At 59.6% G+C, this 15,503-nt stretch overlaps 3 protein-coding genes across 3 annotated transcripts; 1 reads left to right on the top strand and 2 right to left on the bottom strand.

Moving 5' to 3' along the window:
* Positions 1–132: 132 nt before the first annotated feature.
* Positions 133–1,337, top strand: HRG_08822 (plasmid pRiA4b ORF-3-like protein; the record flags this gene model as incomplete). Its single annotated transcript, XM_044867293.1, has 3 exons — positions 133–706; positions 761–1,096; positions 1,261–1,337. 3 exons carry the CDS (start codon positions 133–135, stop codon positions 1,335–1,337), a joined length of 987 nt encoding a protein of 328 aa, XP_044717314.1.
* A 2,138-nt stretch (positions 1,338–3,475) lies between these two features.
* HRG_08821 (PIF1-like helicase domain-containing protein) lies at positions 3,476–7,637 on the bottom strand (the record flags this gene model as incomplete). The annotated part of the gene is made up of 18 exons (XM_044867292.1): positions 3,476–3,561; positions 3,610–3,766; positions 3,859–3,944; positions 3,999–4,125; positions 4,176–4,284; positions 4,336–4,434; positions 4,482–4,809; positions 4,855–5,299; positions 5,384–5,409; positions 5,452–5,642; positions 5,861–6,006; positions 6,215–6,309; positions 6,375–6,420; positions 6,588–6,638; positions 6,680–7,037; positions 7,126–7,247; positions 7,338–7,367; positions 7,410–7,637. 18 exons carry the CDS (start codon positions 7,635–7,637, stop codon positions 3,476–3,478), a joined length of 2,730 nt encoding a protein of 909 aa, XP_044717313.1.
* A 2,354-nt stretch (positions 7,638–9,991) lies between these two features.
* HRG_08820 (PIF1-like helicase domain-containing protein) lies at positions 9,992–15,480 on the bottom strand (the record flags this gene model as incomplete). The annotated part of the gene is made up of 13 exons (XM_044867291.1): positions 9,992–10,370; positions 10,540–10,886; positions 10,970–11,290; positions 11,355–11,645; positions 11,687–12,271; positions 12,382–12,409; positions 12,482–12,576; positions 12,776–13,357; positions 13,410–13,571; positions 13,651–14,079; positions 14,201–14,463; positions 14,536–15,121; positions 15,163–15,480. 13 exons carry the CDS (start codon positions 15,478–15,480, stop codon positions 9,992–9,994), a joined length of 4,386 nt encoding a protein of 1,461 aa, XP_044717312.1.
* Positions 15,481–15,503: the final 23 nt, after the last annotated feature.

Raw genomic sequence — 15,503 nt, 5'->3', positions numbered from 1 at the left:
ACGTGACTTCAGATGCTTGACCCGCTATTCCTCGCCTACACTTTTCTAATCCTTGCTGTTGGCCACCTTGATCTTGCAAACATCCACTTTCTGTCGTCTGCAGGGGGCAAAGGCTTCGCACAATTGGCATCTATGGACAAGTGCGGCAACGCCGGCTGCACAAAGTCGTCCCCCTCTTCCCTAGACACTGATTCCCTCCAGCGGTGCTCTAGATGCCGAACGGCGGCATACTGCTCGCGCGACTGTCAGTCGGCGGCCTGGCCATCTCACAAGGAGGCCTGTTTTCGACCTAACTACATCATCAAGTTTCACCTGGGCCCGGAGCACATTACAAACCCGCCGGTAACGCGCACCTTGTCATGCCCAGCGCACGCCGTCTTCTACATGCTTCACCTGGCGCTGCAAACAGCGTTTGGGTGGGCGACCACCCATTCGTTCGACTTCGCAGTCCTGGATCCAGATTACCGTGAGCCCGCCGACGTGAATGAATTCATGAGAAGACGCATGGCCATAGGTCCGTCAGGCGATCAACTTTCGGCTTCCGAGCCGAGGGAGTATCTCTTCCGCGTTGTCGACCCGGTCGAACAGACCATGTTTTCCGGCATCGATCGCATGCACGAGTCGACGAGGCGTCACCCCAACACACCAGAGAAGAAAGCCGACAAGTACAAGTTGTTCCAGCTATTGGACGATGCACAGCTTCAAAGTATGTGTTCATCAGCCAAGTCTCCCTGACCGCCCTTTTCCTGACCTGAGCCAGATCGCCAGATTGTCTACACCTACGACTTCGGTGACAACTGGGAGCATTATTTTACAGTCCTGGGACGTGCCGATTCCACCGCCAACTTTATCTGCCTTGATGGCTCCGGACACTACGTAGCGGAAGACTCACGCGGTGTAAATGGCTGGGAGGATCTCAAAGCGGCATACCGAGCCCAGAACCCAACCAAGGAGCAGAGGGAGCGGCGGCAGTGGTTCGAGAGGCAGGCCAGTAATCCTGATCCAAGAGGGCTGGCAGGGGATCGCGTGAATGCATGGGATCGAGACAAGATCAACCGGGACCTCGAGACGGACACCATGTTCAACCGCTTTCAAGGTATGGGGGATACTGCTTCGGCTTTCCAAGATCGAGCTTCTGCAGTTTTTCAATCTAAACCGTAGCATTGTCAAAAACTATGTATGAGGCTAGACCCTTACCGAGGCTCAGTGACGGATCGATCTCTTCGTCGAGCGAAAGAGGCGCAGCAGGTCCTAAACAAGACAATGCCTCCATGGCGAAGATGTTCGAACGATTCATGCAGTCGAGCATGGCTCCTCTTGAAGCATCGAGCAAGTAGTGTCTTCGCACCATTGTCGACGAGCTCTTTTGGTGATGTGAGACTCCATCGAACGGCTGTCGCGCAGGTTTTGCCTTCATTCTCCAGGCTCTTCGCGCAAGACCAGTAGACCACCGTCTCAGTCATGGCATGACAGGGCCGAGATGCTTGATCTTTGTAACCTAACCACCCATACGGTTCGAGGTCGATATTATGTGAGCACACCCATGATTTCACAGTATTCATCCGTGTCAAAAGGAAATGAGAGATGCCATGCATATGACGGTTATAGAGAGTCTATTGGCCTTGACCACTGCCCAAGTCAAGGGAACGAAGGTCCCAGTTATATACACAAGAACGGTGCCCATGTGGGTCGAGACACCTCCTCGACTGGGGCGGAATGTCGTTTGACAATCCGGACCTTCCTCTGTTGCCGCAGCTTGCTTCGCCGCATGGTCCGCCATCAGATTTAGGGTTCGGGGAATCCTCCAGAATTGGATCTTTAAGCCCGAGGAATCCCACCGCTCAACCTCTCAAGAAGCATCTCCCACAGGTCCTTGTTCTTCACTTCGGCGCCCGTGCTGGTTCTCCATCCATTGCGTACCCAGCCGCGAGCCCACGTGCTGGCGCCTTCAGCCACATATTCGGCGTCAGTGGCGAAAACCAACGTCATGAAGCCCTCACCTCGCCAGTGACGGAAGCGGAGTGCACCGAGGATGGCTCGTAGCTCAACCCGTAGCTCAACCCGATGCCTTGCCTTGAGGAACGTTAGTGCCTTGAGGAACGAGGAACGAGTGACGAAAGGTGCCTTGAGGAATGCCTTGAGGAACGAAAGGCTTCTTCTTACCCTGTTTCTTACCCTGCGAGCCCAGTGTGGCTAACAATCAATCGAGTTCAATTTCGACCATCGAACTTGATTGATTGAAGGTATGTCCAACTCGATTGAAACTTGACTTGACCAGTCAATGAGCTTGATTGACAACTTGTCAAGTACTTGATGTACTATGCCTAATCCGGTAATTGGTACAGACACTCGCGGTGCAGAAATCCCGCGCAAAATTTTTGGAGCTTGGAGTGCTGAATGACCGACTTGGGCCCCCCGGAACGCGTGTGGCAACGTTAAAATACGTCGAACAGCTGTTAAGTTGCCAAGGCAATGGGCTTAACGGCTGAATATCCAGCCCGAAGGCTGAACATCGTATACCTGCAATTCGGCTTTCCCAAGGAGGGCCCCTAGAAACCCCCCTTTCGCCTGCAGCGGCCAACCAGCTATTTAAAACGCTTCCTAGCAGGCCCAGTCTAGCTATATACCCTATACCTCACCGCCCCTTTCCCTGTAGCTTAGGGGAACAACTCTCCCCTGTAAAAATTCTTCCCCCGTCAGAGCTGTTAGCGGCTCGCTAGCAGGGGGCCGGATTTGCAGGCCACCCGACCGCGCTTTTGCTGCCCGGGTCCATCGTGGCCCTAACAGCACAGAGGAAGACATTAGGAGAGTTCATATTCCTCTGCAAAGCCGGTCTCGACAACACGTCCACACGGACCTCACAGCTTCCTTCGGAACCAAGGAGCTGTGGGTATTGGAAGGCCCGCCCTTCTAAACAACGGTGGCTGGTTGCGCAGGTTTTTCTCCCTGAAGGCAAGCTGCACGACAGCCTCTGATTCCTTCGAGGTTTTCCCTGCCGCCGCTCCTGCGCTATTTCCATCGCCTGGTTACCGAAGCATGGACTGCGACAGCAGCGTTAGCGAAGAGCGAGAGAATTCTGACCGGACAAAACCAAGGGTTGACCATTGTGGCAATCGCCACGCGCCTGGACGACCCGCTGACGGGCACCAGGCTCCGACACTGAGCGCCTTAGAGCCGATGAAATGCTGGATGGACTTCGGGAAGGCTGGCTGCAGAGGATAGCCACGGACACTTGTATTGACGGGCTTAGCGACAACCTACCGGTGGAGGGGGTAGGAAAGCCGTCTCCGGGGATTGAGCCCGACAGCTCGCCCTTGCGAGGCCTTGCAAGAAGCGCTGGGTGAGGCCTACTGTGGCAGGGTTTTCTCGATAGCCTAGCTCAGCACGTCCTGTGCCCCACCGGGACCTGAGCGGCCTTACGGCCGCTGGACGGAAAATACACACACACACACTGTAGCTTAGGGGAAGACGACGTTTAGTCAAGATAAAGTGGTGGATACGGCGCATCGGTAAGCTGTTGAGCCTGACGGCGTTTTTGGTCAGCGAGGCGCATCTTCATCCCTATCTCATAGTTAGCCGTGAATGCAATACGTAGGAAATGCGCATAACCTTCCGTCGGCGCGTGGTTATAGAGGCTCTGACGATCGAAAGGCGCCTCAAGGAGTAAGCCTTGCAGCGACGTAACCCGTGATACAGCAACATAGCTAATACCGGCCTGGAAGTCGCGTGAAGCGAGGTCAGTAACTATTTGATCCTTCGTTAGGCTCTGGCATTTGTGAACAGTGATAGCAAAAGCCACCGTCAGGGAAACTGCGTGCGAGCGCAGGTCTCGTTGCCCACTAGGAAATCACGCCTGACTGGGAGGATGGGTGAGATTTTCCTGCCCTCATTAGTTGTTAGATATGACGGTCCGTCGTAGCTGTCAAAGTCCACCATGATAACGGCTGGGGTCTTCGATGGGTCGGCGCCTGCGTTCCAGGCGATATCGTATACAGTACCCTGAGCACCGTTAACTAGGCCAGCTGGCTGCCATAGGTTAGTAGTGAGCATTACCCTGGCGCCCTTGGCAACAGGGAACTTGTTAGATAGATTGCCAGCATTGTCGCTTGGTGCCTGTCCCGCGCCCTTGCCTGATTCTTTGCCTCCACCTGTATTGCCGGGGCGTTGAGGTGCACCATATGCTCGTGGTTGTATTCGTTGACCCGGGCCTTTGTAGAATACACCCGCAAAGCGGTACTGAAGCTGTCAACCTCACCCTGCATTAGCCTAGCCTGTACCCGATTACTAAGGAGGTTCCAGGACGTTATAGACAACTTGACTTCACGCAGTTCCTGCAACGCCTGACGGAACTGGGCCTGATCATCGCCAACCTGGCGCTGTACCGTGATCAGGAAGACAGTGCGGTCAAACAACCGGTAGGCTACCTGCCCTTTCCTTTCCAACGAGGACAGGCCGGTTCTCGTCGAATACAGGGCTTTTGCCGGACTGGTGGCAACTGGAAGAAATCGCCCACAAGCAAGACGCTCACACCACCAAAGAACTCGACTTTGCGCTGTGGAAAGGCCTGTCGCAAACGGGAATCGATCCGCGCGAGCTGCTCAAGCCCTAGCATGCTCTTTTCATCGATAACGAGGTATTTCACGTGCCGTAGGCGGGACTGAAGGGCGGCTGCGTCGGTTGGGGGAAGGTCGGTAAAAGGACCACCCACAGGGAGGCGTAGCAACGAATGAATAGTGCTACCCTGTATCTGGTTACTCGCAACGCCTGTTGGCGCCACGCGGCAAATTGGGCTAGGATTCGGTAGGGCGGCTGCCTGAAGATGGGAGGAAAGCACCTTGATAAGGAATGACTTGCCTGTGCCACCACCACCATCAACGTGAAGAAGGATTTGAGTAGGATTTTGCGCCTGGAAGTGACCTATGAATGTGTCGTACACGAGCCGTTGTTGTGGGTTCAGCTCATCACGCCAGTGAGGGCCAAGGACCTCCACATTGTTGGCTACGGGGTGGCTAGCGATAAGGTCTTTCCAGTAGCCATCTCGAAGCTCCGGATAAGTACCCACATGCCGGGACCAGTCGTAATTGACGTCGATATCGCGGTGGCCAAGTATGTCAAGGTCTTCCTGGGTAAGGGGGTGGTCAGGTAAAAGGGCAGCCAGGCGAATCCAGTCTTCGTCATCAAATTCTTCCTCCACAGGCAGAGCCTCGTATTGATCCTCTTGAGGCTGTAATCGAGCCTCACTTGGCTGGCCGTAATGGTCATCATCGTGACTGTGATGCTGCCAACAATAGGAGAAGGCCTGAACGTGGGAACTAAAAAGCTGGCCGTCGAAAGTGAGGAGCTCATCGAGCCGGCGATGTGGGTGATTTAAAGTCAGCTTTACACGGCAGTAGTCTGGCCACTGCTGGCCTTCTGGATCAGCCTGATAGCGAGGAAAGTAAACCAACACACGGGGCCTGCCGTGGACGTTGCCTGGCTGCCATTGCTTCCACTTGGAAGGGTCTCTAGAGCGGAAATTCCAGAATTTGAGGAAGGAGACGTAAGTGAGGTCCGTTAGAGCTTCTGGGCGTTGACTGTACTTCTCGTAGACGTTGGGTGCCTCATCAACCTCATCGCCGTCAATGCGGAGGTAGCGGGAATGCCTATCAGAATTACGGCAGTCAACGTATAGGCAGGTACGTGAACCCTCCTGTAACGGCAGGCCGAGGAGCAAGTGGCAAACCTCCTGCTTCGAGTAATCCCGCTCAGAAACTAGCTGATTTAGTAGCTTTGACGTAAAGGAAATCAGGGGGTTGTGGTCCTTAACCCGGGGCATCAGGGCCTTCCCAATCTGGGCAAAAGAATCGCTCTTCTTTCTGACTTGGAGCAGTATTTTGCTGCGTAGTCGATCACCTGCTGTAGACTCGTGCAGGGCGAGACATCTGTATTGGCTAGCCACGCAACGGTAAGCAAGCGGTTATAGTGGTTAATCTGGCCATCGTTCCGCGCGCCCCTAAAGCTCCAGTGCTTAGAGTGAGGAGCCTTGTCAAGGAGGCTAGTAGGCGCTGGCCGTGAGGAAATCGAAGCGGCACTCCATCTGCTTGGTATGCTTGCTGAGGTGCATACAGTAGTTGTTACAGTGGTGGCGTTGCACGCGGTTGACTATCATCGATAGGAATTGAACGGTAAGGGTGTTGCAACAGATTAATGATCAGAGGTTTCCTTCTCCGGGTGCCTGTATGCGCCGAGGCTCCGGGTTGATAGCAGATATGTAATATCCCCAGATACGGGCGAATCGCTCTCGGGACCGATCATTGTCAGGATCCAAGTCTGGGTGGCCACTTAGCCAATATAGGCCATGGTGGTGACTGGAACCCCTGCCCTGCCACTCGTACCGACCCAAAAGTCCGTTAGGTTGAACTTCCGCTTCAGGACAATAGCCTAAGCAATGTATAGCGCTTATGGAAGTGGTAAGCGGCGATGTGGGCGTTGTCTCGCAGCAGTTGCCGGGACAGAGCAATCCGCGCCGCCTCGGGAGCTGCTTGCCACTCGTCGAATCGAGGCATATGACGGTATAGGGATTCCCAGTGGTAATCAGCTGCACTTACAGTAGCGAAGAGGCCGGGCCTGCCTAGATTATAGGCATATGCTTCCAACTCCTTCCTTTGCTTATACCAATACGGTCGGGTTCCCTGATTACCGCTGCTTGGCGCGTGATCGACTGGATCAGGGCCTGAGCCTCCGGCTCGTCAGGCTCAGCCATCGCCTCCTCTAGGTCAGCGCGTGTAAGGGGTTGGCGGCGGCTGTCGCGTTGCCTGACAAAGTAGTCACTTCGCTTTCGGACCTGCGCGCGTAACAGCGTGTTGAGGGCGACGAAAGGCCACGTCTTATGGCGGGCAAAACGTCCATCACGCCATCTCATCGCATGGCCAAGGTAGTCCTGGTACGTGATGCTCCGTAGGCGAGGCTCCACGAAGTCGGCCTTGCCGTCAGGGTAGAGGGTGGGGAACGCGAGCGTTAACAGCGGCTGGGAACGGTTGAACTCGTTGATGGGGGTCCTGCGAATGGAAGGCAATGGCATCTGGTGGTGAGCCTGCGCTACGCGGCATGTACTCCAGATCAGCCATACGCTCAGGGTCAGGGTACCGTTGAAATCTAGACTGCAAGGCGTTCAATTCGGTATCGGTAACCTGCAAATTCGGGATCGCTGATGCGTCGGCATCGCTAGGATCCTCATCCATAGCCTCCTCAACGGGGCCTTGGGGGACCTCGCCGTCAGGTATGTCAGCCACTTGGCTTGCAATGGAACCCACTATACTTCCATCAAGAGGAAGCCGGTGCAGGCGATCCTGGCTCACGACAATATCGCGATAGCCCGGGTGGTGGCACTGCAGGTAATGCAGCCAGGTCAATAGGCATGAACGGCGTACCCGGAAATCGCGAGCAAACTGTTGCTGGAAGTGAGGGTCGCCTTCCATATTAGGAGGCCGTAGGAGCACGATATCTAGCTCCTGCGGTAGCACTGGGAGCTCTTCAAATAGCCTACCAACGTTGCGAAGAAAGTGGACAACGTGGCCTCGATATTTGTATTGAGCGCCGCGCACTTGTAGGACCTTGACGTGTACGTGAACCCTAGCAATGAGCATCTCCTCGACCATCGTTAGATCAGGTAGATTGCCGGGGACTTCCCCGAAGTCAAGGTTATTCGCGGCGCTAAAGAAGTAGGGCTCGTTAGGGGCTTTCTTCCTGTCTCGACCGATGCAGCGGCTGCATATTTTTAAGCGGTTTGGCTTCATATCAAACCAACGCTCCTGGCAGCGAGTGCAACTGTGCATCTTGTCGTCATTCAGGGCGGTATAGAACTCCCGCACAAGGGCCTGATCTTCCTCATTGAGGGCAGGCAAGTTAAGGTCACCTGTAAAAGGCGGATCAATACTCTGATCAAACAGTCGCACTTGAGGCTGTGTGCCTTGACGAGTATACCGGCCGCGGTGATGACCCTGTGGCAATAATGAAGGAGTGGTAGGAAGCGATTCCTGTGGTATAGGAGTGCCTTGCACAACAGGAGCTGTAGAAGCACTGTCTTGAATCGGCGTGCCCAGAACTACTGTTGGCAGGCCAGGGTAGGGGATAGGGAAAGTCCTCGACAATGCTTGGGGTAGAAGGCCTCAGCGGAGGTCTAAGCATTCTCGAGGGCGCGGGCACCAGGCAACGGAGTAAATCAGGCGTCGTAGGCCGTAAGCCGTTCGCAGACGCAGGTATTGGTGCAGTCCGCCTTGGAGGCGTCAGGTTAGCTACTGCGTCGGTCCTCTTCGTGGCTCTGCGTGGCGATGGCCTCGAGGCGATATTCCGCATGGCGGCAAGGACGGCTCGGGATTCGGTTAACCGCTCCCTTCGGCGTGCCCTACAGTTGGCACACTCTCTTGTAAACTTTGTAGGGTCCTTGACGCTTCGAAACTCGACTTCGGGCAGGTCTTGCTTGCAAGTACGACAGTTGCGGACTGCCGGGGGTGTATCGTTCTCCATCTGACCGTATATATATCCACCTCTTATCCACTTTGACTGCTAGATATCGCTCGGGCAGGGAGGCTTTGCGAGGGCTTGGTGATGCTAGCAGAGCTGTCTGACGGTTGAGAGGTCCGAGACCGTGGTGGAGCTCGATAGGGAGAGTGTCTTTGAGGTAGTCGGCTCAGATCTGAATGATCTGGGAGGAAACTGCACTACCTGCCCGGGTAGGCCGGCTGCGGATGTGATTTGCGAACCTAGACACCGTTAGCAACTCGATGGGTTCGACAGATTCGACGGGAAAGGGAAGTAGAAGCGTGCGTATAAACCAACAAATTGATTGCGTTGAAGAAAAGAACAACTGAAAGCTGTCGGCGAGCTCTCCGAGAGCTCGCTAGTTACCTAGTCAACGCTCAGGGGTTTGTGGTGGGCCTTCATTTGGTGGCGTTATCAGCCGACCAATTCGTTCACGAGTTGAGGACAGGGGAGGCCAAGTAGCCAATCAGAACAGGGTTTATGCTCTTCTTTTTGACTGAATAAACGCCCTTCGGGCTGAATCACGCGTCGAATTGACGCGTTGTTGATGGCTGTTTGGTGTGATAAGAGTGGGGTTCATTTTCGCTTGTGTTGGGACGGTTTGGGGGCCCCCGCGCGGGCCCACTTACGGCTAATGCGCGCTAAGCAACCACGATCGGCCCCACAATATTTGAGGGCGAATCCCACGACTCGAAGCGATGTAATTGGCGGATTACTTCCCGATCTAGGGTAGTCCTCTCTTTGCCATGTGGCGTCAAGTACTTGACGACTTGACACTCCTTGAACTCGATTGATTGATGACTACTACCTAACTTGACTTGAGAACTTGACTTGACGAAAAGTCAAACTTGATTGAGAATTGTCAAGTTCGAGCTTGATTGTGCCTTGTTGTGCCTTGAGGATGCCTTGAGGAACGAAAGGACTTGCCTTGAGGAACGAAAGGACTTCATTAGCGCGCGGGGAAAAAAGGCCCCAGACTGCTTCACCCCCACATCCTCCGCCTCTGATTGGCTGATTTGCCTTGAGGAACGAAAGGACTTTGCCTTGAGGAACGAGGAACGAGTGACGAAAGGTTCTTAGGGTTCCTCCCCGGGGAGAAAAAAAATTCGCCATCGATTTCCCCCCCGCAAATGCCGCCCTCTGATTCGCTGGCGTTCTCGCTTTTGATTCGTCGGTTGTTCTTTTCTCGCTTTTCATTCGTCGATGTTCTCGCTTTTCATTCGTTAATAAATAAAAATAAATAATGCCCTGCCCCTTGCTGCCCTTTTAGTTCCAGCTGCGCAGTTCGCTTCCAACGCCTCCGTAGACCATACGCCGCCGCAGACCACATAGAGGAAGGTGCCCAAGCCGGCCCGGCTTCTAACTCCGCCATAGACCACACGCCTCCACAGACCACCCCCTTCGCCCGTCCTCCTGGCCCTTAACCTACACTCCTTTACGTCAGAAGTGTGGAAAATGCAGGGCGCCTGCGTTACCTGCGGAGCCAGTCGGCCGCCTCCTGTGTTGTCTGCCTGCTAAGCTCCTCTAGCCGGGCCTGCGCTGCCGTCATCTCCTCAGGCACCCGGTTCCCCACTAGGTCCCGCTCCCGCACCTCTGATACGAGCATGATGCCGTCGAGCGTCGGGCACCGCGACAGCTGCACGTATAGGCTATACGGGTCGCACGACGACGGCACCGCCCTCCCCTCGACCGTCGTCATCCTCGCCCCCCGCAGCTCCAGCGCCACGCGCTCTAGCGTCCCGCCCTGCACCTTATAGTCGGTGCAGGCGAAGGCCGCGGCGCACGGCAGGCCCCTCCGGCTGACGTCGTTGCGCTGCCATGGCCGCTTCCGCTGCGCTGTGATCTTGACGCTGATGGGCGTTAGCAGGATCGTCCCGGCAGGCATCCCGACGAAGTGGAAGTCCTTGGTCGTCTCCGAGGCCAGCACGATGCCCGCCGGCGGCCGAAGTGCATGATGAGCTCCGCCGAGACGCGGTGGCCGGGAAGGCGCGGTCGGGGATGACGTCCACCGCCGTGTACCCGGCCCCGTTCACAAGCTTCAGCCCCTGGTGCGTGTTCTGGTTCACGACGACCGGCATGCCTGGCACGAAGAGGAAGACGGCCGGCACCGGGGTCGCGCTGTCGTCGCCCTGGCCTAGCATTAGCACCGCCTCCTCTTCCGTCGGCACGCCGTCCCTCCACTTATGCTCGGAGAGGAAGACGCGCGCCGCCGTCCGCCGCCTCTCCCGGAACGCGAGCGCCGCCTCTAGGTTGAGGTTCCAGCGGTTCCGGTTGAGCGGCGTCACCACCGTCAGGCCCGTCTCCCACGGGATCCGCCTGCCCGGCCGGTAGCATCTCGAGTTGAGCAGCTCTAGGTCCGACCGGTCCTGCTCGCCCCGGCGGATCCGCCCGAGCAGCCGCCGCAGCTCCGGGTCGCCGGCGGCCCGCATCTGCTCGTCAGCATGACGACCGTCGTGAAGCGCCGCCACAGCGCGTGCGCCTTGTCGTGCTGCCGCCGCTGCTCGGCCGCGAACGCCCCGTCCTCGTCCCACGCCACCGCCGCGCTCGGCAGCAGGATCGACCGTTCCTGCACCGGCCGGAACTGGTGGAAGTCGCCGCAGAGGATCACTACCGGGATGCCGCCGAAGTCCCGCGCCGACCCCCGCAGCCGGCAGAGCTGCTCGTTGGCGGCGTGCAGCGTCCGCGCCCCGAGCATGCTGACCTCGTCGATCACCAGCACCTCCTTCTCCTGCCAGTCCATCCGCGACCGGCCGTCGACGAAGCGCTCGCCCTGGCCCGCCAGCCGTACGCCGTCAATGTCCTCGTCGCCCTCCCGCCCGGCCGCCCTGGCCGACCGTAAGGCCGCAGGCCGAGTGCAGCGTGATGCCGTTGATCCGCGCTGCCGCCGTCCCCGACGTCGCCGTAACCAGCAGCCGGCTCGATAGGTCCCTCCGGGCGAGCAGCTCGACGAGCGCCTCGATGACGCGCGACTTGCCGGTGCCGCCCTCGCCGCCGATGAATAGGCAGAGCTGGCCACCACCGTCGCCGCCTGCGTCGTCGCCCTGCCGGATTCGGTCGAGTTGCCGGCACACGATTAGGAGGGCGATGGCCTGCTTCTCGTTGAGCGTGAGCTGGCCCGCCAGCTCCTGCCGGCGGCGACGAACGAGCTCGACGGGCCGAGCCGCACGCGCATCCCCGCCGCCGTGCCTGCGTCTGCGTCGCCGTCGGCCGCCGTTACGTCGATGTCGTCCTCGCCGAAGCCCCCCATCACCCCGCGAAGGGCCGCGCCGCGGTCGGCCCCGACGCCCGCCGCCGCCCCGCCGCCCTGGATGCCCTGGATCGCCCGCTCCCCCCGCGCCGCGCTCCTCTGCTGCGACTTGATGGCCCGCACCTCTTCTTGCCGCGGCAGTGCCGCCCCCGACAGCGCCGAGCCCGGTAGGTTCACCCGCCTGCCTGCCCTCTCGTCCGCCACCACCGTCGCCGCGAGCTCGGCCGCCGACCCGAGCGCCGACTGCTGGAACCGGCAGAGCTGCTGCGTCATCGCTAGCAGCTCTGTTGACTGCGCCGTGACTTGTCCCGCGCTGGCGGCGTTCCGGACGACGTCGATGAGCCGAGCCGCGTCGCCCGCCCCGCCGGCGCGGTATGCCTCCTCGCCCCTTCGGCCGCCCCTGTCTTCGTCGTCGGCCTGCGGCGCCGTCATACCGCCCTCCTCGGCCGTGGCGGCCCACTGCTTGGCGTCGCGCTTCGCGTCCTCCGCCGACCGCCGGAGGAGCTGCACGTTGTCTGCGAGCCGCGCGACCCTCGGCGCCAGCGACTCCGCGCCCGTGCCCAGATGTTGTTAATGTCGCCTGCCTCCTCGCCGAGGAAGGACTCCCACGGCACGAATAGGGCCAGGTGCTGCACCGCCGCCCTAGATGCTGTTAGCCGATGCCCCTAGCTGCTCTGCCTTCCTCTTAGGCGCCCCCCGTCTTATAGTACGCACCTCCGGTGGCACGACTCGTCGTCTTCCTCGCTGAACTCCTTGCTGAGGTATCCGTCGACGCATACAGTCGCCCCGCAACCCGGCCGCCTAAGCGCCTGCACCCAGCCCTTCCCCGACGCCCAGCTCTCCGCGAAGGGTACCTCACCCCAGCCCGCCATACCGTCGGCGCCGCTGCCGTTTTGCTTTAACCTTACAAGCGATGCGTAGTCATAAAGGCAGAGGCCCGCAGGAGCTCGCCCCGGTGCCGGTAGGCCTCGACGAGAGGATCCTCAGGCCAGCCTCCTCGACGACGACCGTCTCGTCCGGCGCGTCGCCCGTCGCCTCGGCGCCGCTCGCCCGTCGGAGGTGCCGCCACCGGCGGAAGACGGCCCAGTAGAGCTGGTTTGCGTTTATATACGCCCACGCTGAGCCGCTGCTAAACTCCGCCGGGTACCCTAGGAGGTGCGCGATCACCTCGACCTGCGACAGCGGCCGCTCCGTAAAGACTCGATTCGCCGCCTTAAGCAGGAACGTTCTCGTCTTATTCCCCCCTACGGGGTCCGCCGCCGTCGCTACCCCTTCGGCCCCGCCCTCCCGGCCGGCGTCGCGGTCGGCGCCACTTCTGTTGCCCTCTCCCGTCGGCTCTAGCACAGGAAGGAACTCGGCCGCGGCGGCCACACGCTTCCACACCGGGTCCTCTACCTTCGTCGTATAGTTAGTAATATAGTAGATTAGGGCCATGGTCTTGCGCTGCGTCGCGATGAACGAGATGTCGTGGTTGTGTCGTAGCCCCACTGCCATCGCCCTGTTCCACCGGTTCACCATGCTATGCGTCCGCCGGATCTCGAGCACCCCGTCCGCCGTCAGCGCCGTCCTCTCCACCAACCTCCACGGCGCCTTAAACCGGCAGAGGTCCCCTTCCGCGCCCCACGCCGAGCGAGTATTTTACGCAGGTCGCGCTATGCGTATGGATCTGCGTCGCGCCCGCGCAGAAGTTGGCCTCCTCGTCGAAGGTGTCCGTGAAGCGCGCGACGTCGTCGAGCCGCGACGATATGTCCGCCGTGGCCGACCGCTCTGCCTGCATGGCACAGTAACCTTCTGCGTCTAGCTCCTGCGGCCTCGGTTCAGCTTAGGCCCTCAGCCTGACCCAGATAGGGGCATCGGGGTTTGTGTTAAGGCGGCCGCCTTACCTCAGAGAAGACGCTATCTACGTAGCGGACGATGCGCTCCCGGTACGCCGCCTGCTCCTCCGCGTCCGGGCCGGCGAGCGCGTCGCCAATGCCCGCGTTGCCCCTTAGCCAGAGGAGCCCGTGGATGTGGAGGGCGCCTCGCTCGTTGGTCTCTACCGCCCCGTAGTATGCGCCGACGTGGCCGAACACCGACTCCTCCCCGACGTTGACGTAGTGCTCGAAGAAGAGCGTCATCTCCCGGTGGAAGAAGACGGCCGAGCTCATCGGGTCCGATATGGCCAGCCGCGTCCGCTTATACGCGGTCCCTAGGTCACTTAGGAAGGCCTCGGCCTCGTCGGGGTCGCGGCCGCGGTGCGCCGCTAGCCGTAACTTTACTAGGTTCGTAATGTCGTTCGGGTTCAGCGTGAACCAGATAGCCGGCACCCGTACCTAACGATGAGGGATAGTATCTTCTTCCGCATACTAAGGCGGCTCTCCTCGACATTGGCTGCCGGTAGCCGAACACGGAGAGGGACCGGAGGGCTCTTTACCCCGTCGTCGCTAGTCTTACCTGTGGCCTCGAGCTCGGCCTGGCCGCCTCGAGCCTCTGCGCCGTTAACGACTTTAGTAGGCCCTCGACCCTTGCGAAGTTCTTCCTCGCTACGCCTAGCATGCTGGCCTGGCGGTTCTTAGACCGCACGCCCATGTTAAAGACAAGGAAGGCGAAGATAGGTGCGTCGCGAACCGGCCGCCGTGACGCCGCAGCACGACGTCGGCCCATGCCTGGAGCTTCATGTTCCGCGTCGACATAAGGCCCTCTGCAACCCGCTCCGCCTGGGCGCCCTGGTTCCCGACGCTGGGCCCGCGCTCTCTCCGCGGCGTCCTCGTCGGCGAGCCTCGGCCCGCCTAAGCCAAAGGGGAACAGGGTCGGAAAGGCCTTTGCAAAGAAGGAGGCGTCCGCCGAGTCGGCGAAATCCTCGCCGCGTCGCACCTGTATGTACGGCTCGCCGTCGCCGCCGTCGCCCGCCGCCCTCTGGCCGCCGTCCCTACCCACGTCCTCGGCTGGCGCGCGCTCCTCGGGCCCGACCGCGTCGCGGGCGAAGCGAATCTTCTCGGCGTCGGCCACATCTGGCGCCCCATCTAACGGGAACATGCCGGAAGACGTTACCTCATTGATTACGTCCCCGTCCTCTTCGGGCCTAGCGCCGTCCCTGTCGTCGTCCTCGCACGTGAGCCCGACGTCGCGGCTCCCCTCGGCGGGGTCCTGGCCCTGCCTTAGCATCGCGAGGATTTCCTCGATCTCGGCCGCGCCTCCGTCGTCCATGGCCCGCTCCGACGGCGGCACCACCTGCGCCGTCTGCGTCCTCTCCCGCGCCGACGGCTCGTTTCGCTCCAGCCGCTCGCACACCACCGGCGGCACCGTGCGGCGGCGCCCCCAGCTGGCTATCTCCGCCGCGTCGATCTCGACCTCGCCGTAGAGCGGGTTGTTCTCCTTGAGCCAGGCCAGCGCCTCTCGACCGCCGACCGCCTTACCGACAGCAGGCCTGATAGGTCCCGCGGCCCGGGCCTCTCAGCGCCCTGCCACGAGACGTGGATCTCGTCCATGACCCGGACCAGCGGGTGCGGGAGCACCTTGGCAGCCAGGCCCTGCACGTCGTTCGGGAACACCGTGATATGGCCCTTGACGTGCCTCGGGTACCTCACGCTCTGCCTCTGGCCGCCGGGGATGCTATACTTCGTCACGAAGCCGTAGCACGAGTTGAGCGAGATGAGCTTCTCCTCGAGCGGCGTGAGGTCCTTTAGCTCGTCGGGGTACGCGTGCTCGCAGCCGAGCCGCCCATGGAGGTGCATGGCCGGCGACGCCCCCTCACGCC

Source organism: Hirsutella rhossiliensis (genome assembly GCF_020360975.1).
Source record: "Hirsutella rhossiliensis strain HR02 chromosome Unknown scaffold00011, whole genome shotgun sequence".
Lineage (NCBI taxonomy): Eukaryota > Fungi > Ascomycota > Sordariomycetes > Hypocreales > Ophiocordycipitaceae > Hirsutella > Hirsutella rhossiliensis.
The sequence above is the reverse complement of the archived record's forward strand: the minus strand, read 5'-3'. Positions and strand labels throughout refer to the sequence as shown.